The sequence below is a fragment of the Ambystoma mexicanum genome, chromosome 3q (assembly GCF_040938575.1).
Source record: "Ambystoma mexicanum isolate Mex_15411 chromosome 3q, UKY_AmexF1_1, whole genome shotgun sequence".
Taxonomy (NCBI): Eukaryota; Metazoa; Chordata; class Amphibia; order Caudata; family Ambystomatidae; genus Ambystoma; species Ambystoma mexicanum.
The window spans coordinates 452,760,920-452,788,452 of NC_090926.1; the positions used below are offsets into that span (position 1 = coordinate 452,760,920).

At 44.0% G+C, this 27,533-nt stretch overlaps 1 protein-coding gene across 1 annotated transcript in view; it reads left to right on the plus strand.

The window, feature by feature from the left end:
- The window catches only part of DIAPH1 (diaphanous related formin 1), a 1,645,861-nt gene that overhangs the window by 1,407,836 nt on the left and 210,492 nt on the right, over positions 1-27,533 (plus strand). Inside the window, exon 25 of the mRNA XM_069654133.1 lies at positions 21,487-21,651. Within this exon, the coding sequence (XP_069510234.1) occupies positions 21,487-21,651 (165 nt within the window). The remainder of the gene's footprint in view (positions 1-21,486; positions 21,652-27,533) is intronic.

Consider the following 27,533-nt stretch of genomic DNA (forward strand, 5'->3'; position numbering starts at 1 on the left):
CACCAGGAGGATGCACAGAATAGGTCTTTGAGGAACTGCATCCGGATTTGAGGGGTCCGTGTTCGTGTGAAGGATGCCGGCCTACAGTCTAATGTGCAGGACATATTTCGCACCCTCCTTACAAATTCTGATAGCCACGACTCAGAAGTAATGGTGCTACACAGCACGCACATGATTGTCTGGCTCCATCGATTTTGGCAAAGAGGAGGGAGTTTGTGTTTTCACTACATTGCTGCAAGAGAGAGAGATAAAGTACAGATGGGGATTTCCATGTCATGTGATCTATTCTGTCGCGTGAGAACAGGGGATGGTCAGGTCCATGCAGGAGACGAGGCTAATCATGAATCCCATTCCGAGCTACGACGCCTCTACACCTCGATCTGGAACTGTCACTTCAGGTACCTCCTGAACCCTCTGACCCCTATCCACCGCAGATAGGTCCTGGGTCCAGGGTCGGCTGGGCTAAGGGTCAGAAGAGGACTGGCAGGGTCAGAGTGCTGTCACATTGAGTGCCGACCCATGACAAGGAACACTGATCTCCTTAATGCCTTGGTCCTGTTTGCACCGGTCACCAGCCGAAGAGGCCCGTATACAGTGGACACTGGATGCCGTCCCCTACGAAGATTCTGGGGGTCTAGAGACAGTTGCTTAAGGGTAGGGGTGGAGTTCCTAAGGAGGGGAGTACTTTTAAGGGCTGCTGCGGGGTAGTGCAGCCTTGAGCCCCCGAGCTGCAGCAGGCAGCTTAATTAGGTGTTTGCCTTTAGATCTCACTTAGGTGGGGGTTTGTTAGTTTGATTCTGGTAAAATGGCCCTTGGTCATTTGGTAGAGGCTGTCGCGTCTGGGCTGAGGTGGTTGTTAATGGGGGTCTTTTGCTTTGTTAGCTTTGGGATGGTGTGCTTGAGGGAACACAAATGGAAACATTTGGTATAGTTACAATTAATGTCCAGGTCATGAACTCGCGGTTAAGAGGAGATTGTTATTGGCTAGGTTATGGACACTGGGAATGGATATTGTGTTCCTGCAGGAGACCCATCTGTTTGAGACAGGTGAGAGGTAGCTTTATAGCTGATACTTTCGAAGCAATGTTTTGCTGCTTCTTCCAAAAAGATGGGCACAACGATCCTGTTCTCTAGCCGTACCCCCTTGTCTCTCGGGCATGTTTATTTAGCAGTTATGTTATGTTAATGGATTTTCTAAAGCGCTCATTCGCAGTAAGCATCATGGCACTTGAGGGTATCGGGGACGAGAGGACTTAGAACAGCTATGTTTTCTGCAGCTGACGAAAACTGCAATGGTCTGGAGTGGCCCGAATCAAGCAGGGTAGGGCATTCCACAGCTTAGCCGCTGTGAGCGAGAAGGAGCAGCCACCCATCCGGGCACGGCGAAACCGAGGGATGATCAGCAGTCAGGCTTTTTCCGATCTTAGTGTGCGGGCCGGTAGGTAGTATTGAAACTACTCCTGGAGATATTCCGGTCCCACACCATAGAAGGGACACCAATACAGAGGGATTTGAACATAATCCGCTTCTTAATCGGTAGCCAGTGAAGTGTCTGTAAGACTGGGGATATGTGCATCCCATAAGTAGTGTTAGTGGCTACAGGAGCTGCTGAGTTCTGTAGCAGCTGGAGCCGATGGATGATATAAGCTGGCTAGGCCAAAAAAAGCGAATTGCAATAGTCGAGCTTGCTTAGTACTAGTGATGGCACCACCAAGGGTCGGAGGTTCGTCGGGAGAAAGGGCAAGACCTTCAGTAATCTGAGATGGAAGTAGCCAGATTTGCATATTGAGCTGACTTGAGCTGTGGCAGACAGACTCTGCGAATAATAACCTCAGGTTCCTAACTACCAGAACAGGTGTAGGGCAGGAACCAAGCTCAGAGGGCCAGAAGGCAGGAGACCAGAGTGATAAAGGGGAGGAAACTGAGGAAGGGAGACTCCGCAGGGAGGTGGAAGGGCCCACCACTAAAACCTCAGTTCTGTCCCCGTTAAGCTTCAGAAGTGAAGGGGTTTTTGTTTGGAACCCGGAAGACCCTAATATCTGTTTTTCTTCTGAATTAGGGGAACAGGGATTCTACACTTTTTTCTCAAAAGTAGCCTTGTTTGCTGAGAGTGAGATTGTAGGGGGAGACTTCAACTTTGTTCCTGACGAGACTATGTCCCCTTCTTAGTCGGATTTTGGGAATGTCAATGCTCTGGCTAGATTGCTTCGCGAACTAGGTCTGATAGAGGTCTGGCGTTTCTCCCATAGCACAGAGAGGGATTATACGCACTTCTCTTTTGTTCATGGGGGTCACTGTGGATTGACCTTTTCCTGTTTTTTCTCTTCCTTGGTCTGTGAGAAACCTTAGGGCGTCCTCACATCTTTCCCCCTTGGATCCTCTTCACAGGTGGCCAGGGAAAGGCCATCGCTTTTGGTTTTTGGGGGTGGAGAAGCGAGGGAGGATCACCTGGGTGGAGGGTTCTTGGCGAGAGGGAAGGAAAGGTCTTCAGGTGAGACACGGTATGATCCCTTTTCACTCCATGATGGAGCCCTAGTCCCAGAAGCTTTTGTGGGATATTGTTATCCCATTCCCTTTGATCAAAACATCATCAGGAGAAAATACCAACATCGAAAACCTAGAAAGAGGGTGAGAAGAAGTGGGATACCCTATGGAGAGACATGCTATGCCCCTTGTGCTAATAACGACCAAACCAACCCATCTCCCGTCTTTATGGGGTATTACAAAACAAATCCCCTGAATTATGCACACATGACCACAAAAAGCACTGAGACGAGGAAGAAGCATCCGAGAGCAGCGAAGCCCAGTTGCTTTCACCACTTAGATACTGGGACGAAGAAGAGGCCTACTGAGAGCAATAGAGGTGAGGCATGGCCCTTTAATGGTGACCAGGCAGGGCTAAATGTGAACGCACTCCTGCAGCCTGTTACAGGTCTGCAGATGTATAAAAAGCCCTACCAAATGAGTGTCCAAAGGGGAATGGTGACAGCAGTATGTAACGCTCACCTGGCATCCATGGGGACGTCACTCAGCCTGTTCTGACCTCTTACGACCTCGAACCCTTCCCTGGAGGCTATTCAACTGGAGACTGGGCCTTGTTTTCTTGGATAGTGTGCTCTCCGTCCTGCCTTCAGCGCAGGGGCGCCTTGATTGATGCGGGCTCGTTGCTGTCTAGTTACTTCACTGGCAAGAGTCCGACAGGTAAGTATGAGTCTTTTGAACAGTTCTCGAACTTCGTTCCTTTCCTTCCTTACATGATGGCCGGCGTCCGGCGATGGCGGCGTGCTGCTGAGATGAGTAGCGCTGAAGGTGAGTGAGAGCGCGATGTACCCCTTTTCTATTTGCATTGAACTGAGTTCTTTTTCTGTGTCTTTTAGGTGCCGCAACGTTTTCAGCGTGGATGCCGGTTATGAAGAACAAATGCGATGGGTAAGCGCGGTATGCGGCGCCTCTAGATGTTTCCACGCTAACCTGGAGTGTCTTTTCCCTCTGGCAGATGGATGAGAAGTTCCGGAGGCAGAGTTCCCCCAGAGTGGCTGGGATTCAGGTAAGCGTTTGAAGCTCGTACAGTATTTAAAAATAAGCGAAGATTTGCAGAATGCTTACTAATCCCTTTTTTCTGTTCTTTTCCCTTTTCCTTAGGAAGCGGCGTGCCGGGATGGGAATGACACCGCCGAAGATGCCCGCAGAACAGAAGGAGAGATGACTGATGGGCAGAAGCGCCGCAAGGTAAGGCTGTTCCTAACGGTGTTCTTGTTCTTGCAGGAGCTGAGCGCAGAAGAAAGATGCAGGCCTACTGGAGACCGATCCGAACACGGTGAGTGTCACGCTGCAGGTGCAGAAAACGCAAAGCATGTTTCTCAGCCTGGGTGTGGGTTAAATAGTCTCTGGGTATCCCAGGTGCCTCTGGGCTGAACCACACCCAAAAGACTAGACCGCACATGGAGTTCTGGGAACCGAAATATGTGGGGGCATCCATCTTGTCCCCATCAATGCACTGCAAGTCCAATCCCCAATGTTATCCTATGGGAGTGAGGGAGTCTGGTGCCACAAGCGCCAAGTCTGACTCCAAGTGGGTCTTTGGAGGGATAGAGAGGCCCTTGAGGGCCATGTAGGTGATCGTGGCCTGGCTCCAGCCTGACATCTTGGAGGGCTGGGGACATGAGGGGCAGGAATCATGACACAGTAGCAGTGAATTTGCAGCAGCAGAGAAGCCAAGAAGAACAGCAAGGCGCTGTCCGCATGCAGCACGCTTATTGTTCATCGAAGAGCGGCCCGGGAGCAGGGGCTCTGTGGAAGCGTGAAAGGGGAGACGTGCTGGAAGGCTGCTCCTTTTTCTATTGCTCAAGGTGCTCGTTCTTCTGAGGCCAGAAGCTGACCCAGGAGTGCATGAGGGGCAGGAGTTGGAGCCCTGAAGCAAAGACGAGAAGGGCGGAAGATCTGTGCTGCAGGAACTCGCATCAAAGCAACCAGTGGGTTTCTACACATACAGAAACCTGGTATGCAAGTGTTTGATGCTGTGCATAAGAATACTTTGTTACGGAGTGGTTGCGTGGATTGAAAGGCACATTGTTGAAAGTGTCCTTTAGAACCCTTACGAAGCAGCGAATATTAAAGACTGGTTCAATCATTAAAGCTGAATTAATACTTTGTGAGGAATTCGACCATTCGCACGGGGAGTGTGCGCTCGCCTGAACTTTTTTGAAGTTTTGTAATTAAAATGAATGATCGGAGATCAACCTCAGAAAAAGTGTGCGGCTAATCCGCACACATTTTCTTAGGCTTGCCGCACATAGTCAAGTGTACTCCGGATTGACACAGTCTACAGGCGCAGTCCTCTGTCACATTTAGCTGGAATGTGACAGCCACGGGTACATCAAAGCATCTCTGAAGGGGGAAGGCAACACCTTCCTGCGGCCATGGCCAGCCTAATTAAAATATCAGTCTCCATGCACCTTCCCTGTTCTATTGTCAACGTTCAGTGTGGTGGCAGCGCATACTGATGAGAGTTAAATGAAAACAGGCCTGCGACGAAGCTTGGTTACAGAACTAACACAAGGGACAGGAAACACCAACACCTCTTTGATATGCCATGTGTCAGCTTGAAGCTATCTCCCACCCCTCTGTATGAAGGGCAGTGAATGTCCTGTCTGGAACAACTGTTTACAGTAGGAAACCCCTGCAGGGAACTCCCTTTCAGTGGGAATAAGTATGATTTGATGGAGACAGTCTGTTCTCGCCACAAACTTAAAGGGTCAACATGCGCTTTGATCAGGAGTCACAGAGAGCTCAATTAACCAGAGAGACACTTTGATCCATAGACAGGAAGATGGGTGGGGCTTAGTAGGACATGTTGTCATCCTTACCTTTCCTGTTGCAAAGCACTCTGGTTATGACCTCACGCATAACAGAAGATTGTTGGTGGGACACATGATTGGTTCATTGAAGCACAAATCACTGGGGCCCAATTCGCTTTATAAGAGGGCTGAGCCCCTCACTTAGCAGATCTGAAGGTTTCACCAGAAGCAGGAAAGAAGAACCCATTGGGACCCTGGCTGAAGGTACAGTCTGCCTTACAGCTTCCGTTGGTGAAGGAATGCCAGGATTTCCAAGAGGGAAGCAAGATCCCACCCCTAAACATCTCCCAAGGAACAGAACAAGATATGGACTCAGTTGACTGTCCAGTATCTCCAGAACCGATACCCAGCCAGCACACCGCTTGCCCTGCTAGGTTCTGCCAGCAAGCTTCCTAGGTGGGACGTGCCAGAGAGTCTCTGAACAGAGCCCAAGGCTGTTGCCTGCTGTTAGGGAGAATTCTCTGTTTAGGCTGAATTTCCTAACCTAGTGAGTCCCCCAGCAGCTTTGCTGGATTTTTGGGGTTTATTTTTTTCTCCTGCCAAGAGTGAGACTCTTTTACCCTCACTCTTGGGCATGATTTGAGTGTGTTTCTTTGAATCTAGATGTGTTTAATGGGCTATGGGGTGTTTTACTCCATAGGGCTTCATGTGTCTTTGTGATGTGTGTTACACAGCACCCTCAGTGCAGTGACACAGGGGTGTCATAGTGACCCCCCAGTATAGACTCCATACCCTGGGACTGACTACTGTCTCCCAGGGCATGTAAAGTCCCCATTGACTTTACTAGTCTTAAATTCTGAACAGAACCGGTACAAACCATCATATTGTGGAGGTACTGGCTGGGGCAATTCAATTGCCCCAGGGTCTGTTAGTCGAGGGGGAACATCTCCGCCCCCCCTGATCGAGTTTTGGCTGGTGGCAGTGGATACTACTTTTTATATTCAACCGCAAATATTTTCCTATGGGATTTCCCATTGTTTTAGGCTACTGTCTTTATTTAATTATTTACGGTAGCCTCGAACATAACGCCGGTTTATTTAATTAATATTAATTCTCCGGTTGGTATTTTTTGCCAAAACTTGATTCTAAATTGGCGTTTGTGTTCTCTTCTGTGACTCCAACCCAAGTCGAGCACTTTGTTCCACTTTTTGGCGGGCTTCTCCACAGAAGCCCTCCAAAGTGGTGCCACTCGGTCTGGGGTACTTAGGAGGGGTGGAGGGGGATTTAGGCACCCTGGACTGAGTTGCCTAGGCAACTCAAGTCACACTCCGTCCTGATTGGCCCAAGTGGTGAGCTGGCCGGTTCACCACTTAGCATGTTTGAGTGACAGCTAGGCTGAGTGAATGGGGGTTTTCTGCATAACGCAGCTAGTGCTTATTTTTTTTAAAATAAATAGCACTTAACGAGATGCAGCTGCAGCTTTTCTGCCTGTAGTCTCCGGTCTGCGTCCTCCGAGTCCCGGCACCAATGAAGGAAAAGCCACCCAGTGGTAGCTTTTGTTTACTACAGCTGGCTGGCTTTTCCTTCATTAGTGCCGCAAAAGCAAGCACAGGCGGGCATCGATTTCACAAAATGGATGCCCCCATTTGCTTCCTTTTGTAAATTTTGAGCTTCATTTGCTCAAAATTTTACATAGGAACGTAAAAAAACAAAAAGTGCCAATCTATTTTTTTTTTATTATTGCCATCTTTTTTTGCAATAACATTTTTTGGGCGAACCATTCCTTTAAGACTCTCCACAAGAACTACTTTATACTTGGGGAAGGGAGCTGAAAGAAAGCTGCAAGCTCCGAACTTTATATTGAACACTTTCTTGTTGGTTACTGACATACCTACACGTTGTATACGATTAGTTGTGAGGGCAAGTTAAGGTTTTGGACACAGACAGGTTCCTAAATTGAACTTATTGACTCTGACTTACCTTAGTTTTGGGGTGGTAGGGAAATTCAACCATAGTAAAGGGCAAGATAGGCGTTTTTCCATCCTGACATTTAAGTTAATAAAAGTGTTTTTTTGGAACTTTCAATCTGTTGTCTTTCTCTCACTCCAAGATGCCCTCACAGATCCCATGTGTAGAAGATGCTGCTTTTGTGCCTAAAGCACTCACCGATCATGTGTCGGCCACTACCTCCATTAAAATTCAAAGGGTGATGCTTTCGCCCGCGCGAGAAGGGCTATTATATGATCATCTTCTTCAGGGTCCAGTTTTCTACTGGGATATAGCGGGGGTGATGCATTATTTTCTTGTGAACGACAATTGCGGCCCTCCCCAGGAGGTGGTTTGGGATGTTTTAAAGGCAGTGGTCAGGGGGCAAGGTTTTCAGCCGCTCATCAGTGCATTTTTCATCCAGAAGGAAGGTAAAACAGTACCTGGAGGGTGAGATTCGTGAGAAGGAGAGAATACATTCAAAGTTGGGGTCCAAGAGGGGATGTATATGACAATGAGACTGGCTAAAGCTGACCTGGAGGCATGCTATTAATGGCCAAAATGGTGACTTCGCCTCTCCCTACTAAACAGTTTTATTACTTGCAAGGCAATAAGCCTTTGGCCTACAAGCTAGGTCAGCTTAAATCAAGAAATTGTGACATGCTTAATTGCTGTGGATGGCACTCCCAAGTGGGACGAGGGGGCAAAGCTTGATGCCTTTTCAGCATTTTCCGCAAACTGCTGCCCGCCGAGGCTCTTCTCCCCACAGAGACGCAGTTGGAGTTTAAGGAAGCCAACCTCCGTAATATCACACAACCTAAGCAGGATAATCTGGAAAGGCCCCTTACGGTAGAGGAGATTCGAAGTGCTATCCGATTCCTTCCTCCCTTGAAGGCCCCAGGGCCTGATGGTTTTTCGGCCCTATTTTATAAGACTGTTCAGGATCAGTTGGGGGCCCCCTGTGACCTCTGTTTAATTTCTTCCTGGACACTGGTGTGGTATCGGGCCCTATGTCGGAATCAGTTACGTTTATCCTGAAGCAAGGGAAAGACCTTTCCATGTGCGACTTGTACCACCCTATTTCTTCGCTCAATGTGGGCGCAAAGAGCTGTGCGAAAGTGCTGGCTTGTAGATTGTTGGGGCTGCTCCCGTCCATTATTGATCCGGACTAGACTGGGTTCATTTGAGGTTGCAACACGCAGGATATGTGCTGTCAATGTTGTGCATTATAGTAATCGGGCCAAAATTCTGATTACGTTGTTGGTGCTTGATGCCAACAGGGCATTTGATTGGGGAGTCATCCATTTAACGCTTCAGAAATACAGTTTCAGACCCAAGTTTATTAGATTTGTTATGGTGGGCTATCAGCTCCCCCGATGAAGGGCTCGGGTTGATGGTTGGCTTTCCCCACCTATCAATATTTCTAGTGGAACACGGTAGGGGTGTTGCCTTTCCCCCTTAATTGTAGCTTTGATTTTGGAGCCTTCATTGAAGTGAATCTGGCTTAGCACCAGAATACGAGGGATCCAAGTGGGACAAACGGAGCATAAAGTGGCCTTGTACGCCGATGAGGTCGGACACTTGCACTCTCCCTGCACACTTACTTGAACTGGAGGCCTTCCGGGCAGTGTCACGGTATTCCATTCATCTGTGGAAATCGGTAGGGATAAATGTCCTGGAATTTTCTGCAACGCTTGATATTAAGCAAAGGTATCCCTTTCGGTGCGGTGAGAAGGAGCTGGACTACATGGGTGTTAGACACATGCGCACTTTTGCCTCGATCTATGGGGCTAACTTTCTGCAATGGTTTCAAGCGCAGAGTGACTATTTAAAATGGTGGGATAACTTGGAGATTTTGTGGTTGATTCAAATTACAACTATTAAAATGTAAAACTAAATGTCACGGCTACTCTATGGAGTTATAGAACTGTCAGTCGGTATTCCCCCCTCCACCCCCTTCCCTGTGCTCACATCCTTGCTTTACAGAGAAAATTGGCGACTTTTATAGGGTCTGAAGCCTAAGGTGAGAAGATGGGTTCTTCAGGCAAGTAAATATAAGGGGTTGGGGTGGGTTGAATTTCAGAATTACATTTCAGCGGCAAACCCAGTGTACATTTTGGATTGGTCCCCAAGCTGAGGAGTGCAGTTGGCATTGGGATGCATTCAACTTGTGGAGATGTTGTTCACGTTTTGCATTGGACCGGCTAATGGACCTTTAACTAGCTTCATTTGACTATAAAAATCAAGGTGGCGCGCGGAGTGCTGAGTGTAGTCGGCGATCACTGGCTGTGGGAATGGACTGTAGACTGATTGCTTATGGAATCCGACTTGTGAAATTAAGTGTAATTCGAGAGCGATGTAAGCAGTGGCAGCAACAACTAAATTACGAGTACGTTCGAAAGGTTTGTGAGTCAAAAAAAATAAAAGGGAATTGGTCTCTTGCAGTTACAATTGTGGCTCACAAACCACCACTGCAACTTGTCCTGAAAAATCGCAATTGACAATCTGGAAAGGTACGGGACGGTAAGTAAAACAAGGAACACAATGGTGAGAGAGCTTTTATCGGATCAAACCCTGGCCGAACTAACAGAAATAACAATGGAAGTGCAGGAAACTATACACAAATCAGGCATTTGCGCGCAAAGTGCGGTTTCTTTACCTGTTACACACTCTAAGCCCACCTGAAGCCAGTGCCGCCTAAAATAGGCGATATCAACCAACGAGGGAAGATTATGACATAATAAACGCCATTCACGGCGCAAGGAGAGACGTCGAAACCCAACCCTGAAAATGTGATTAATACTAGGGAGAATGGACATCCAGCTTCTCCACTAAGAGGTGGGCGGCAACAATCCCCTAGTATAGTAACTCCTTGCTTGCCCAGACTTTATAATAGTCTGCAAAGGGAAGCTGGAGAAAAGACTGGATCAGAGTTGACTGAATTGGAGTGTACACCGATCCCTGCCAATTCGTCTGAGACCGCAATTGTCATCTATGATCAGAACATAATTGGGAGTGTGTAAGCAAGTGAATGCAAAGGAACGGGAGGTCTCGGTGGGTTCTTCTGTTCCATCTTCATCAGTGGATTGTTCGGATTTTTTGGACAACACAGTGAGGAGTAGGGGGGGGGGGTCTGAGATCGAGATACCACAAGATGACTTTCGTACACTCCTTAAAGCAATACTAGAAATATGTACTGATATCTATAATGGATAAAGGCATGTATAGAGAGGAACAATTGCCTAGAAAAATGATGAGCGACTTTGGAATTAAATTCAGACTTTTGTGGGGAACGAAGAAGAGCAGTCCTCATAGAGAAAAGAGCTACTGTAGAAGGTGAGATGTCAATCATAGAAAACGGAGCAGAGGGAGAAGGAAGTAGGAGTGCTGCACAAGAGCAGCAAGCCAAAACCCCTCAACGTATAGTGGTTGAAAGTAGCGCGGAAATGCAAATTGAAGTTCAGCATGCCTCGCCCAGTTCAGGGCAAACCCAAGAGAGGAGTCATTCAAATGAACCTGGCCTCCATTGCCCAAAGCATAGGAGGTGAATAAGAAATATGAAAGTGAAAAGTAAACGAGTGAATAAATCAAAAAAATCAGTAGAGGGGACAGAAAACATAGGGAAAATACATACGTGTTGACAGAGGTAGAAAGGGAACGTATGAATGTATAAGCTCTGAGGAAGTTATTGAGGTCCGTGAAGTAACAGACATGCAGAAGGAAGGGAGCACACAGAAGCAAAAAAAAGACTGAAGTAACAGGCACCCTGGATGGGTGGGTACGTCAAACAAGAGTGGACACTGATGCCTCAAATAATCAAGAATCTGTGGAACCTCTAATGAGGAAATGGATGGTGGGCTAAACCTCTGATGCTGCAGTAGTAGAAGATGACGAGGTTATAGTTATGCCTCAACAGAATGGAAGTCATTGAAAGTGATGAGAATAGAGGATTCGTAGTATGTAAGGAAATGTGTAACAAACTAGAGGGCAGCTGTGCGGAAGTGTACAGAAAAAAATAACTATTTTGCAACGGCAGAATCGCCCTACTTAAACAGACAAGGGGTCTTGTAATGAATGCATATGTTGCCTCAGCTTCAAGTAATTACCATAACTGCCGGACAATGTATGGGATGAAAACTGTCCGTATACACTTCCAAAATTCGAATATGGCTCACTTTATTATGCCTTTTGCATTCCATTTGATACATTTAGGCTATTTGTTTGAATTGGGAAAGGTATATAGTGGACAGGATAATAACAGAAAAAAGAAGCCCACGAAGAAAGAGAAAACAAGGTGGTGGATTTGGATGTGAGGGGCCTAGGATTGTGTCCAGACCCTAGGGTTTCGCCGAGAAGAGACTGGGTTTGGGTCCCTCAAAAAATGCATAATGTGGAAAATAATTGAAATAATGGTAATTTGAATTGCAACTACCACTCCCTCTTAAGTTGGAACACTAGAGGTCTCTTCCATGTTCTCTATAATGCACAAGTATCATCAGGCCTCCTTGCGAAAGACATTTTTCTCATGCAAGAAACTTGGTTAATGAAAGAGTTGAGAGTTGACCGATTTGTGTTACAATTGCTTGGTAAGAAAGGGTGTGATGGGTAGACCTAAAGGGGGATTTGGGATACGAAAGGAGAGGCTATCATGCCAACTAGAAGTAGAAGGGAGCTAAAGAGAACGTTGTAGCAGTCCAATTTCGGCAACATTATACAAAAGAAGAGAATTGTTCCCTATTGATTAGTATCTTTAATCCACTTGGGGGCAAGAGTACATCAGTTATCATGAAAGCGATTGATCAGTTGACAACAGAGTGTGTGGTGTCTCAACCAGTGGTAAAGGTTATGCTAGTTGGTGATTTTAACGCCAACTGTAACAGGCCACAGCAGGAAATGGACACCCATATTTCAAATCTGAAAGAGTATTATGAAGGGAACCAAAATAACCAGTGTGACAAATGGCTGAACTTCATGTCTATAATGGGATTGCAATTCCTACTACCAATGGCTCGGGCGGTACACATGAACTGTATACCTGAATTAACAGGAAGAGTAGAAGTTTGACTGTTTATGCCTTTGTCAATATAGATGGAAACTATAGTGCTACTCAACTCACCTTGAAGAATACGCCACAGTGATCATAAAATGTTTGTAATTCGTATCCCGAGTGTACATGGATCTGGGAGTGAACGGATTAATGTGGAGATCCTGGTAAACAACGGAAAAAATCAAATTATTGGGGGCGATAGGAATGTAACAGCATTAAATAAACATGTAGCATTAGATAGAGTTGATCGGAAAGTTCCCAGATTAAAAATCGAGGAGACTGCTCTCTTATTGCTGATTATGCCAATAAGTATGGACTAACTAGAAGGACAAGAAAGGAAAAAGGATACAATTATTTTTTTTTAAGAGAAAGAAATTAAGGAGGTTAAGAAAGCTAACAAAGTTTGGAAAAGATTGCTCTATGCCTATTGCAAAGTGTGCAGAAATGATAAAAACTGAATAAGAATGCACAGGGCCTCATGTAGGACTTCTAGATGGTGGGATTTATTTCTCTTGCTAAGAAAGAATGATTCAAATAAGTTCTGGCACGAAGTAAGAGAAATAATGGACCCTACGGAATGTGCCTTAATCTGGTTGGTAAAATACACAGTGTTCTATCAAAGAGCTACATGGGACAGAATCTGGCGAGACACGACCAACCTCTTTCCCAGTAAAATATTTTGGAAATAGAATGGCATTTACTGAAGAAGTTGTTGAGAATGCTATAAAGAGATTGAAGGCGTTGAAAGCGTCTAGGCCGGATGGCCTGGCCAATACAGTGTTGAAGGATAACTATAAGGTGTGTACCCTGATTTTAACAACAATGTTTAAAAAGATTAAGGAGAAAGGTATTGTACCTTCTTCCAGGAAAAAATCACTACGAATACCAGTCCATAAGAAGGGTGACCGGGGCGTTACTACCAATTATAAATTACTAGTCACCCTAGATGCCCTTAGAAAATAGATTAAAACACTTGGAAGAGTGGTCTTAACTATTGTCTCTGCAACAAACGGGCCTCCATAAGAGGACGAGTACATACCAAAATATCTGAGCTTTTAACTACCTAATCTTGCACACGTTAGCTCACAAAGATAGAAATCTAGATATTGCTTATGTTGACTTTTCATAAGCTTTTGATTGTAGATAGGGGTAGACTCTGTTCAAAATTAAAAGGCTGGGGAATAGAAGATGATGATCTGTTCATAATCGAGGTTTTTTGTACGGACACATCAGCAGCTGAGAGATTAACTCAGGAGGGCCTAATTACTGATTTTATAGAAACACAAAATGGACTAAAGCCAGGCTGTGTCCTTGCACCTGCCCTATTTAATCTCTATGTAGTCGGTCGACTTGGGGACTACTTCATATTCTTGCCAGTCCTCTCAGCCTAAAATAGGGGATAGGTGGATAAAATGGTTAATGTATGCAGACGATGTCATGCTGCTAAATAGGACACCAATTGGCCTACAAATAACCCTAACGGAGCTGTATTCTTACTCTGTAAGGAATGTGCTTGATGTAAATAAAGGAAAGACAAAGATTATGGAAGTAGGCTCCTAAGAGAATGGCAAGACATTTTGTATGGAAAATTGATGGTGAATCCATAGAAAACGAACGTAGGAGCATACGTCTACCTGGGGGCTCTTATCACCCCTACTTGCTCTATGCAAGCAAATGGAGAATATGTCCTGAACAAAGCTTTAAGCAAGTTTGGGATGATAAGAAAATGTACAGCATCTAGGACACAATCCTCTATAGTAGGTCTAATCGTTTTTTTTTATTTATTTACTAGCGTTGTCCCTAGTATTATATATGCTTTGGAGATGATTATAGTCAAAGTACTAAAATGGCTTAAGACCTTGGAGGGTCAGATTTGGCGGTGTGCTTGTGGGTCTTCCTAATGGCACACCCATTGAGGCCATACAAATGGAATTGGGTCTTGTATCACTGGAAACAACTTTTAACATTAAGAGAAGTATGCTTATGTATAAGATACAGAATAACTCTGGAGGAACAGTGTTTGGTATAACAGTTTATGGGAAAAGCTGTCTGTCTGTGAACAAATGTGTGAATGGAAGGAATCTGTAGAGGCTTTCCTTAGAAATATTGGTTGTCAGATGGATTATTCTGAAAGCCAGATTTTATTTAAGTATAAGATCACGAAAAAGGCTCATGAATGAGACCTAATAGCAAATATAGAACACCTCCAGGGGAAAAACAGGTTTCAATGTTATGTAAATCAGAAATGTTTGTACTTCTTGCCATTCCCTTATCTTATTTTATGGGACAACCCAACGTTGAGATATTTTGAATTGAAACTCAATTTAATCTTTTGCCCTCTTAAACGAGGACATGTCCTAGGATGCAACTCGCTAAGGAAAAACAAATATGTAGGTTATGCATCTGCAGGTTTCACTGCATTGGGTAACTGTCATGAAAAAAGTAAGGAAAAATGTCCAGAGTTGGTTTGAGTGAAAATGAATTGCAATTATGGACATCCATTTATAATATGACGTGTTCCTTGGTGCGGGCTGCATATAAAGTATGGAACTGTGCAATTAATACAATTGAACGAGAGACTGTGAAGAGTGTTAGCCTCTGTATTAGACAACAACTGCACTTTAGCTGAGAGAGAAAGTTGTAATGAAAAGACCCGTTTTAACCAGTAATCATTTTACAAATTACATTTTCAGCACCTTAATATTTAGTAACATTTTAGCATTAGTAATAGCATGTTAAGGATTTTAGGAGTATGAACTATACACATTAATTATTTTTGTGTATTGTTTGTATTATAGCTTGTAGCCGATGATGAAATATTAATTGTTGTACATTTTTTATAATGGTGCAAACATTGTTTAAATGATGACTAAAAAAGCACAATAAACAAAAAAAAAGATTGGTCCCCTGAGTTTTGTTGTGCCCATTGAAAGGCGTTGGAACAATCTCTTACTGGTTTGGACATAATCGCTTTCCCTTTCTTGACTCAGTGTGCCAGACATTGATCCGGTTTCTTCCTCTCCATGCTCACTTCTCTGTATTATTGGAATAGGTCGCTGAGACAAGTACGGATTCCTTTGGGTTTGGGCCTGGGCCCTTTCTTACTGATTTTCGGTAACCCTGATTTCACTCCTGGGGTCAGACTGCAGGTGTTTGGGTCCTAGCACTGTGGCAGAGTTTAACTCTTCTTTCCCAAATATACCATGAGGGGGTCCCCTCTTACCTTTCTCAAGTGTAAATATTGTTTTAACGTCACAGAAGTTGACCAATTCTGTTACCTGCAGTTGCAACATCGGGCTTTTCACCCTGCTACTCGCAGGGTGGGTACAAGCCAGCCCACTGCATTGGAAACTAAGAAAGGAGAGCGGTGGGGTTTACGGGACAGAAACGTTTTATGCTATGTATGCTTTTAGGACACCTAGTTCCGCCTGGGTATCTCCTCAATATGACACAATGGGAGAAGGATCTCCAGGATCTGCTATCAGAAGACTCCTGGGGGAGGATTTGGCAAAGAGCAGGCACTTCTAGATGCGCCACGAACAAGGAATATGGGTATACAATTCTATATAGATGGTATATGACCCCAGTTCAGATGCATAAAATTGATCTGCCGATCGCCCCACTATGCTGCAGAACTGTGGAGCCTGCACGGATTTGCTGCACCTTTGGATTTCCTCTGGAAAAGCACAACTTTTATTGGAAAGGGGTCCTGGCATAACGGGGACGCTGGTGTCTATGGACACGTTAGTGGTTCTCCTGGGAGAGATATCCAGGAGAGGGTGTATACGATGTCCGGAGCCAACTCAATCCTTCTCACTCACCTACTTGTTGCTGCTCAAGTGACTCTAGCCAGGTGTTGGAGGTTAGCAGAAGGCCCACAGATTAATATGTTGTGATATAAACTGGGATATTGCTACAGCGTGAAATATTTTGCCATAAAACAGGATCGAAACTCCAGGTACATTTGAGATTGGTTTCCACCTCATGACATTTGCAACAAGTTCCTGGGCCTGGTGGTAAAGCCTTTATTATTGACCCGTTTCACTTTGCTTTGACATCCCTTTGCCCCCCCTTTTTCTGGATTGTTTTGGAAGAGGGGGTACCAGTTCTGGATTTACTGTTTTATGTTCTATGGGCACAACCTGTTGATGGCCCCTGGACTGAGTTTGTGAGATGTAAAGTGCTTCGTCTATGGGGCAAAAGTTACCTTGTTGGTTTCATTTTTTGTTAATTGGGGCTTGCGCCCTACCTACCACTGTATAACCTTATTTCATTGATATCTGTAAGTGACTGAAAAATAAATATCTCTAAAAAAATAAATATATAAAACCTCAAAGTGCCCTTTTTAAAAGACAGCAGCCGTGCATCAACAGCTTAAGACGCACTACATCGCCATATTAGAAAATATCACAAAACCCCTTAGACAAGGAAGAGTGCACACTTTTCCTTCCCACCCCTCAAACATTGATGAAATGTTCTTTACAAAAGTTACTTTTTTGCCAAATCATGTGGGCATGGCTCAGAGCACTACAGGCTTTAAATAAACGCAGACAAGGCTTGAGCAAGTGAAAAAAAAGTCAGGCAGCATGGGCTTTACATAAACGTTTGATATGTCTCTGTAGAAACATTTTTCTTACCAATTGGAGTAAGAACAAATTTACCTGACCCTGTGCAGCAGCTCACAACCTGAAAAGCCAGAATGCGCCACCCATCCTCAAGCAAAAACATTGGCTAAACATCCTAATAACAAGTATAATGTTAGAATAATTAAAATACAGTAAACCGTACCACTATCTATGTCCCTTTGATTGCAGACAGACTGAAAAGAAAAGTAATAGAACACCAGACTACAACATCAGGAAAAAGGCAAAGCCAAACAAATTAGATTGCCTTCATTTCTGTATGTTACAAAACTACACTAAGTCATGATAAAGAGTTTGTCAAAATGTGTCCCCTATCAATCAAGTGCTGCAATACTAAACCAGTGGTGCTCAGAGTGTGGCCTTGGGCCCCATAGAATGCCTTGGGTCCTCTTGAGAGATAAGACGGGTTAAGACTATAGTAAGTGTTCCACAAAGGACAATAGGGGAGCAATCACTGGTATTCAACAGTAAAGAAAATTCAGGAATAGTGCTGAGTGCATGGAGGTAAATCACTGTGGCCCTTATACCCATCATTACTGCAGTAAGAGGTATCAGGTAATAATATCCCCATGTATATGGTCGCCGTCAATAATATCGCCGGGAAAATGTTGTCGCAATATTATTTGGGTGACCATATAAATGGGGACAGGAGCAAAAAAAAACGTTTGGGGGTTGCGGGTGTGTCCCCCGCATGTTCCATGCAATAATGTCGCCACAAAAAAACGGCAATTTTTCGGCGATATTTTTGCATGGTGAGATTTTTGTGGCGACATTATTACATGGAACCCAGTAAGTTGAAAATGCTTTCAAATCAAAATGTCTTCCGCAGCTCCCTTCCAATTCTACAGGTGCACCCCTTCTCCTTTTCTTTTCTTCCAACTTCCCCATGAGCCTCTCCTAATAAGGGAAACGGGCAACGGCAAGGTCTCGAAGTTTGTAAGAAATTACAAGAAACTAACTTTAGAGATAATAAAACCATGGGTCGCCACCGTGACCTCAAAGATTTTTGTATCTGAGACATTGCAGGGGATGGTCAGTTCTTTTCTCAACTCCTTTGAGGCTATCTCAGAGACTTGAGTACCATTAAAGAAAAAATGCTGCCATGAGGGACATATGCACAATAAATGGTTTAATACAGATCTTCAAGAACTCAAAGCTATAAAAATAAAAAAAAATGTTATGCCTCTGGAGATAGAATCAGAATATCCCAAACCGAGAATTGTATTAAAAAAAATGGGTTAGCACTTCTAAAAGCAATTTTGCTAGCCAAAAAGGAAATGGTTAACGACAGAATTATAAACTCGTTTTCAGACAGCAAGGAACTATTCAAAATTCTAAGAGAACTGGAAGTTCCCATTGCACTGAGTAAGGAACTATTGCTGAAAGATGAGGCATGGTGTGCCTCAATCCAGGATGCAATGCTGGGAAAATTAGAGAAAATTAAGAAAGGCATTGAGGCTAAAAGGACTCGCCCTAAATAAGCAACCAGAACTAGACCATGCTCAGAATATAGGCAAGGCGGGTTCTCAGCAGCGTTTTAATGTTTCACCTATCACGGAAAATGAGCTGTCTAAGGTAGTCATGCAACTTAAAACCACTGGCTGCAAGGGGTATCCTTGCTCCTCTGATTTATCAAAGAGTGCTCAGCTATGATAATACCGGCTCTCACTAAATTCATGAATACATAGTTTACAGAAAACTACGTCCCAGAAGGACTAAAGCACCCCCCTTCTTAAGAAGCCAAATCTTTGTCCAATGACGCCGACTAACTATAGGCCAGTTACTAACACTCCTTTTCTCTTAAAGATTCTGAATAGGGTGGCCTACAATCAAATCTCTTTAGATCTTAATAGTCATCAGATCCTGAATAAGTGGATGTTGGGCAAGCCTCTTTGCTCATGATTCTGGATCTCTCTGCGGCCTTTCACCTGGTGGATCATTCCATCTTGTTCACCAGGTTAAAGGATGTCGCCTTTTCCTCAGATCAGGCTGCACAATGGATTGCGTCGTTCCTGAGTGAAAGGAAATGTAGAGTAGCCAGTGGGGAAGCTAAGGCTAAACCAGTATCACTAATATACAGCGTGCCTCAGGGGGCTTGTGTCTCCCTGTCTCTTTACAACATCTTTATGGTTCCCTTCTTCAATCTCTTGGTGCACAATGTGTCATCCCTTTAACCGGGTCACATAGCCCAGATGAAAGTAACATCAACAAGGTCTATATCATCCACATCTGGATGGTACAGAATGGCCTAACTCTTAATAATTATAAAACCAAACTCATGGTGGTCGGTACAGAAAATAAGCTAGCTAAGCTAGGTTCTTTGTTTAATAGTTTTACCATCGCTAACTGCAAACTGGAGGTGCAAAAGAAAGTGAAAACTTTAGGTAAAACACTAGAGCAGAATTTTAATATAAAATCACAAGTGAGTCATTTGGTATCCGCATCAACTTACTACATAAAACCTCTTGCCCGCCACCCCCAGTTCATCTTGCAAAATAACACAGAGACAATAGAGAGAGCCATAATCGGTTCAAAAATCGATTATTGCTGTAGTCTCCTTATTGGCATCCCACAATCTGAAAACCGCCTGAAGGTCATCCAGAATGGTGCAATCAGGGTGGTTAAGGGCCTTATATGGAGAGACCACGTGTCAGAGGCCAGGCAGAGTTTACACTGGTTGCCAGTGATGGCAAGATTTACATTTAGAATGCTATTGATCACCCACAAATTCTGCATGGTTCGCATGCCAGCTTACCTGATGGAGAACATAGTGGAGAAACAGAATTCGAGTTCTCTCAGATCAAATAACACTTATCAACTGAAAACACTTTGCTTTAAAACCAGTAAAGCCCTTAAGGGAGCATTTAGTATAGCCGCCCCTATAGCATGGAATTCACTCCCATTGGACATGAGCGGTTAAGTCCACTGACATTTTAAGAAGAAACAGAAAACGCTACTATTTTGTTAGGTCCCAGATCAGCTTGTTCTTCCCTTTTGTTAGCCATTATGAGTATTAATTAAACCCCCATGTGTGTGTGTTGTGATGTTTAGTCCGTTATATGTGTGTCCTTAAGCCTTTGGGTACCTTGTCCACGGTATAAATGCAAAGTTAAGTAAATATACTTTTTTCACCCATTTCTTCCCATAGCGCACTTTAAATTCCTGCTTGAATTTAGCGATTTGACGGCAATAATCCTTTGCGATTTCCACAGAAAGCCAAAAATGTCTGAACATGGTCTCTCTAGCTTTCTCCAAAGTGTCAAAATCACCATTTGGACCGCTTTGACACTCCCCACACCCACAATGCTGTCAAACCTTCACTTGCCCGACTCAAAAAATAATTTTTGACATCTTTTCTTTTTTCCTTTTCTGCAGGAGTTTACGTTTGAGCGAAAATCTAATTTGTCAAGTGCTGCAGTACACCTTGGGAGAAATTGTTTTTTAAAAATGGACCCGGGGGCACACACTTCACCATCAAAATTTTTGAAGATAATACTGCACAGATTTACACCCAGACCCCAAAAGGCAAATCTTCCTTATTTGGCACAAATCCACCCGGCAGTTTTCGCTGTGTATATGTTTAAAGGATGTTTCTTTTTGCCTGTAGCAAAATGAATGGGCTTGGTCCAAAATCATCTTTTTTTCCCACGCTTAACTTTAAAACTGTTTTACTCAAGTTTCTCAATTTGGGGGACCCATTCAGGCAATGTTGGGGAATATTTCAGCGACATATGCGTCCAAACAGTTATTAGTAATAGAATGTTTGCCAAATGTTATCTTTGCAGTCCTTTCTAATGGTCTTCAATGATAAAGCATTCTTTTGGAGATAGTCAGCGTCCTGACCCAAGTTAAGATTTAAACCTTGTTTTATATGCATTCATTGACTGCTGTTTGAACATTCTTAAATATCACCATTTAAACTATTAACATTGTCACGTTGTTCATACCATTAAAAAAACATCATGCCAGGTTTCCCGATATACTTTTTATCAACGGCCGATGATTATACAGGCTGTTTGGCAAAGTTACCTTCAGTCAGTGGTTGTGGGTCTAAAGGCAAAGTTTATTTCTCAGTGCTCCCAATATGCAAATGTCATCTTAATTTGCTGTACCTCTCAAGCCGGAGCACTACTTAGTTGAGAATCGTCACGAACAGGCAGCCCTAGGTCAATTTTCTTCTTTTCTTTTTTTTTTTGGGTGTATATTTAGAATGTGCAAACATTCAAAATGCTTGGTTTATCATGAAATATAATTCATTGCCTAAACATTGCTGGGCTGATTAGCATTCGTCATGTTTAAGTAACTTGATCATCTAAATATTGCTCATGCAAACAACTGTCAAAGGTCTCTTTGCTTAGTGTGGCACTTCTATGTGAAGTGAAGAATAGCACTGATGCAATAAGAAATGTGTGTTATTTTGTTGGGCATGGCTTCTTTCACCATCAGTCTTGGATTGGGATATGTCTATTCCATCTGTGTCTTATAATTATGATCCTTGACCTTTGTGTGATACAGTTTTGTAAAGGAAGCCAATGAGCAATATCACAAGCTTGAAATGATGCACACCAACATGGATTCTCTGTTCAAGGACCTAGGACAATATTTTCTATTTGACCCAAAGAAGGTCACCATAGAAGAGTTCTTCCTAGATCTACACAACTTCCGTAACATGTTTCTGGTGAGTAGCATTGGACATTTAAGTTCTTTCTCTCTTAACTAATCATGTTTTCCATTTGCAGATTTTTATTATACTGTACATATGGAGCACCAAGGCTGCATGACTAGAATGGTTTCTTTTGGTTTCTTTTTCCCCAGCATATTTAGCTTTTAAAATAATAATTGTTCTTTTATAACATGCTTAATACCAGAGATGGGTTTCTAAGTACGGGATTGGGATTCAAACCTGTGTTGCGCTGCGTTGTCTTGCTTCCAAGACAAGCGTGTAGCCCCTGAGCTATCCCCCCTTCACCAAAATATCCCTGCTTACCAAGGGGGAACCATAGGCATTATTTGAAGCTCACGTGTAACATCCTGTATAACCTAGAGAAACCCAAGGATGCCATGTGACACCAGGCAGAGCTGAACAATGCCTTCAAAGCTGCCATACATGTAGGCAATGGCTGCTGGGGCATTTTAAAAGATTAGGGCTGAAAATGTTTTGCCTGAATTAGCATGATCCTGTACAGTTTGCAAACTGAAACCATTTCAGGGGGATTTGAGTAGGCGTTACTCTTGTCGAGGGAACTTTAAAAATAAATGCCTTTGTCATAATACTGTGTTTCGAAGCAGAACACATTTCAGTATAATTGTGTAAAAAGCCATAGAATTTGCAGTTTGCAGTCAGTACTATTGGGGGGGGGGGTTTCCTGAAATTTTCATTTAGATGGCAGGTTGCAACTGTTCCCTAGAGAAATGGAGTATGGAGTTTTCATGGTGGCTTTAAGCGAAGAAAACAATGAGATGTTTATGCCAGTATTTCTATGTAAAACCATTGCCGAAAGAAAATCATGAGGCATTTTCGACAATATGATCTATGCGCATCAAGACCATAGGTTTTGTGTTTGCCTCTCCCACTGCCCCATTTCCTTAGAGCCTCATGCAACAAGGTCACATTACATTTCCACTGTAAAAGCACGTTTTTAGAGTGCATGTGTCCAACAGAAATCATGATGCTGATCTCAATAAAATGTCGACATTGCCACTGTAAAACACATTTTCATGTTGCTTGTTGCCTCAATTCTGCCCCAATTTCACTCTGCCTGCCAAATTTCTAACAGTGTTATGTTTTATGTTTAGTTACTTAGTCTTGGAAAAAGTGTTTGTTGCTCAGAGCTTGGTCTGTGGGCCTGAGCGCTATCCGAGAGATAGTAAGGTTGATAGTGTGCATGTCTTTAGTCTGCATCTAAATACAGCATGGTTTTCATTGCATGAGAGATTCATGGAAAGGGACTTTCACAAGGCCATCACTTGATATGGAAAGGATTGGCAGCCCACCTAAGTGTCAGAATTAGGGGGCAGACAATCTCAGATTGTCAGAATGCAGGGTCCAGCAGATATGTAAGGAATTATTTAGTTTTGAAGCAAAATTGATCCATAGCCCAGAAGTGAGCAGTGGCAATGTGTAAGGGCCTAAATGTGTTGCTCTGACTCCCACTGCCCCATTAGTACCTTATGTGGATCCCTCTGCCTGGGTTCTGTCCCCCCACTTCCCCTGGTTGCTCTTGCTGCCCTGGCATGGCACTCACTCCCTTAGTTCTTTCCAATGTGGCTCTGATGGCCTGAGTTCAGCCCTACATGGCTCTCAGTGATGCTGTAATTGTCCAGGCATTCCTTCGTCTAGTTCCCTTCCTCTTCACCAATGTGGGGTCATCCCTGAAAAGGGGGTGTATCCACAGATTGATGCACTGCAGTAATTAATTTAAAAACCAGTGCCAGGCTCCATAAATAAGCGCACCCCCACACGGCTCCTTCCCTACGAACGATTGAGAAGATTTGTTCACATACCTCTCGTTAGTGGTGTGAAGAGCTCTGTCCTAGGTGGGAGAACAGGCTATTCACCAAGTTAGACCAAACCATCTCCATTGGCTAAAGTAGAACAGCAGTCGGGCTTCACTCTTAGTACTATAAGACCCACAAACATACACAATAGCAGGCACTGCACACATGGTATATTGTAAAATTATATATCAATTTATTTAGTATTGCATTAGGTTAATAGACACTGTTGGGGAGAATTCTCCGTAAAGGCTAATTTCCCAAACCTAGTGAGTCCCCCAGCAGCTTTGCTGGATTTTTGGGGTTTATTTTTTTCTCCTGCTAAGAGTGAGACTCTTTTCCTCCCAGTCTTATATATGATTTGAGGTGTTACTTTGACTTTGTAAGTGTTTTATGGGCTATAGGGTCCTTTACCCCATAGGGCTTCATGTGTTTTTGGTAGGTGGGTTACAATTCGATTGCCCCGGGGTCTGTTGTTCGAGGGGGCACTGTCCAGTCTCCCCCGACCGAGTTTTGGCTGGTGGCAGTGGATACTACTTTTTATATTTGACCGCGAATATATTCCTATGGGATTTTCCCATTGTTTGAGGCTACCACTTTTCAATATAGCTTGGAACATACCGGTGTTTATTAAATTAATATAAATTCACCGGTTGGTATTTTTTGCCGAAACTTGGTTCCAAAATGGCGTTTGTGTTCGCTTCTGTGACTCCAACCCAAGTCGAGCCCTTTGTTCCACTTTTTGGCGGGCTTCTCCACAGAAGCCTCCAAAAGTGGTGCCACTCTGTCTGGGTACCACAGGGGGTGTGGGCAGGGGTTTAGGCACCCTGGACTGAGTTGCCTCGCAACTCAAGTCGCACTCTTGTGTGATTGGCCCCCGGCTCACCACTTAGCATGTTTGAGTGACAGCTAGGCTGAATGAATGGGGGTTTTCTGCATAAAAGCAGGGCTTTGGGGACTGGAACTTCAGACGTCGCCACAGGACCTAAAGAATCCAAGGAGGGAGAAGCCGAGCCGACCTGCAACTACGACACCACCGGTGGAGCCCTGCTGAACCGTCTCGCCACTTTTCCCGACGACAGAGGAGATCTCCAGCCCGGAGAGTCTTCTTCCTTTGACTGGTGGGGATAACCAGTTTGCCCGTCTTTTCGCCTTCCTGGACCATCTTGTGGCCGCCTTGCCTGTGCCAAGCACCCCGGCAACCGGAATACCACGGTTTACCACTGCCGCAAAGAAAAGGGTAGTACCTTGTAACCGGGAAACTCCGTGGCTGGTTTCTTCCCTGGCAGTGCAACGACCTTCAGCTTTCCTCCATGTCGAGACCACCTCTTCCTCTGGACGAAACACCGACATGCACCCACTGCCAGGAACAACTGCCCCCGCTGGAGCGTTCTTCCCATTTTTTACTGTGTCCCGCCTGGCTTCCCTTGCGACAGATCGTTCCGGGTGACAGTAAGTCCTCGACTTTCTAACCTGGGTTAGCCTGGAGCCTGTTAACTAACTTTTCCTGACTTGATCTCAATCTTTTATGAACTATCTACAAAGACTCTTTGTGCATAACCCCACTGTGTGATCCTGGACACATTTCGCTTGCTCTCTCTAAAATGGGCCTGGCATTTGAACTTCCTTGCTCTCCAATAGACTTTGCCTAACCTGCCTCACTGTGGTTCTTTAAAAAGTATTTAAATTGTGTGCTTTCATAACTCTGCCTTTTCCCTCCCTTTTTCTATAACTTATTACAGTGCCATCTTATGTTAAGCGCTCACCTCTGTCTGAAAATAAGTGGTATTTCCCATTAAGACTTATCTAATAAGTAATTAGGGTTGTATATATATAATAGTGACTGTGTGTTGAATTTACTTGCCTCTTTTTGTGCTAGTGTAATTTACAAGTGTCTTTAGTTATATACTTTTACACCAAAGCTCTGGTCAGTGTTTGCTTGTGCTACTGTACCTCTGTACCTATTGTGTATACTCTATATACTGCCTAACTCATCTTGAGAGAAGTCTGACTGCTCAGCCACAGCTACCAGGTAAATCTGGGTGGTACAGACTGCTACCAATTGGGTTTACTGCCAACCACCTGTAGTCCTAAATCTTTTGCAGTTGTCCCTAAGGGAACTGCACAGGTTTCTGCCTAACAGACACTGTCAAATAAGTACTTAAAATATACCAACAAAACCAGTATAAAGCACAGTAAAGGGATAAGACACAGATTCCACCTCACTTTTAGGAGCACCAAATGGAACACAAACCTTACACGGCAGTATTGGGCCTCTATGGATTTTAGAAAGGCGAAGGGAGGGCATTGATTGAAACAGTACAGAAAACATAGCCAAAAGGGTCAACAGACATAAAACAAAATTAATGAAGCATTATTGGCCGTTATAGGTTCCCCCCCCCCACCCTCTCTAGAAACTATATAATCACTAGATCTGATCTGTCTGTAAGAAGCTTTTATGTTGGATAACCCAGTTTTGAATGGCTTTGTTGTTCTTCATGGGCCGGCACAAAAAGGGCAAAAAGGAAGACCTTTCGGTGGTTTACTTCGTGAATGGCAGGTGTCTCTGGGTTCAAAGGTGAAACATCTTTTCTTGGGGCGTCTTGGGCATGAAGATTATTTGGTGGGAGGGTATAGATTTTGTTTGGAAGTGACTGATTGGGTTAAATGTTTACTACAATCCTGTTTCAAAATGTTTGGTGGACTTCCTGTCAGCAATTATTAAGTGTATTGAACCCTACTGTGCCTGTAAAAAAGTGGGAGTTGTGGTCCTGGGAGATATTAATTCAGAATGTCTGGATGCTTCCTGGTACAATAAATGAATTGCTCGGCAATGCCCGCAGAATGCCGGAGTTAGGGGGAGATTGGTACGCTCTTTCTTTGACAAATGTGACTTAAACCTTTAAATGGCAGAATTGAGGGGGATATTCTGCCAAAATATACTTGGTCTAGCTGTACCCATTATTCTACTCTGGACTACGTGTTTACCTGGGAGTACATGCTGGCCAGCTTCAATGTTTTGAAAGTGACACGCAATCAGGGGAGTGATCACTCACCGTTGACGTTATTGGGAGGGATTAATGGGGAGGGGCCTATGGTACACCCTTTGACCCTTATTGGCCTTACAGAGACCAGGCAATCTTGTGGCGCCCTAAAATCACAGACCACTTTAATGTCAAAGTAGAACAAGGTTTATTGGAGGGAGCTTTTGTTTTTATGGCCCATGACATTTCCAGACTACATTTTATGGTCTTATAGCCCCCAAGCTGTTAAGTATAAAGTCAAAATGGCCCGCCATTACGCACAAATTCAACATAGCTGGGAGACAAAGAAAAAGAAAATTTAGACAAGATATTAGAAAAGTCAAAAAGCTGGGGCCTGCAGCATTTATATTAATAGGGAAACAAACTCAAACTTCTAGAAATTAGCTAACAAATCCACAGCTATCTATTATTTCAAAAGGATGCTGAGTGCATGTTATCTGCCTTAAAGCTCAAGAGACTTGTCGAATTTGTGGAGGCTAATACGTGGGCAAGTCGCTCAAATATCTTTACAAGCACAGCCAATATCGGGGGCCGTATGGGAAGCTTATTTCAGCAATTTGTACGGTTCTGTGGACGTGGTGATGGACCTCGATTTGGTTCCCGTGTGGCACCTGTGTTTTCCCCTTATGGGAGGATTTGGACATTTGGATTTTGGGGGCAATTAAGAGGATGAAAAAGTCGAATGCCCCAACCCCTGATGGGCTAACGAATCTTACTTTAAAATCTGCATCGCTGATATGGGCGGAGGTGCTATTGCAGTTGTTTTTTAGTGTCTTGGTGAGCCATCAGTTTCCACCGACTTGGAAGGAGGCAATAGTCGAGGTGATCTTTAAAAACGGAGATAGAGCGGATCCTGCAAATTACCGGCCTATCTCCCTTTTGGATGCTTCATACAAGATCTTTTCGATATTCTTACTACGGGTTCTGGAACGCTGGGCGGAGGTCTTTGGTAAATTGGTTGCTAACCAATCTGGTTTTAGAAAGGGTACAAGCGCATCCCTCAATTGTTTTCTAATCCGCC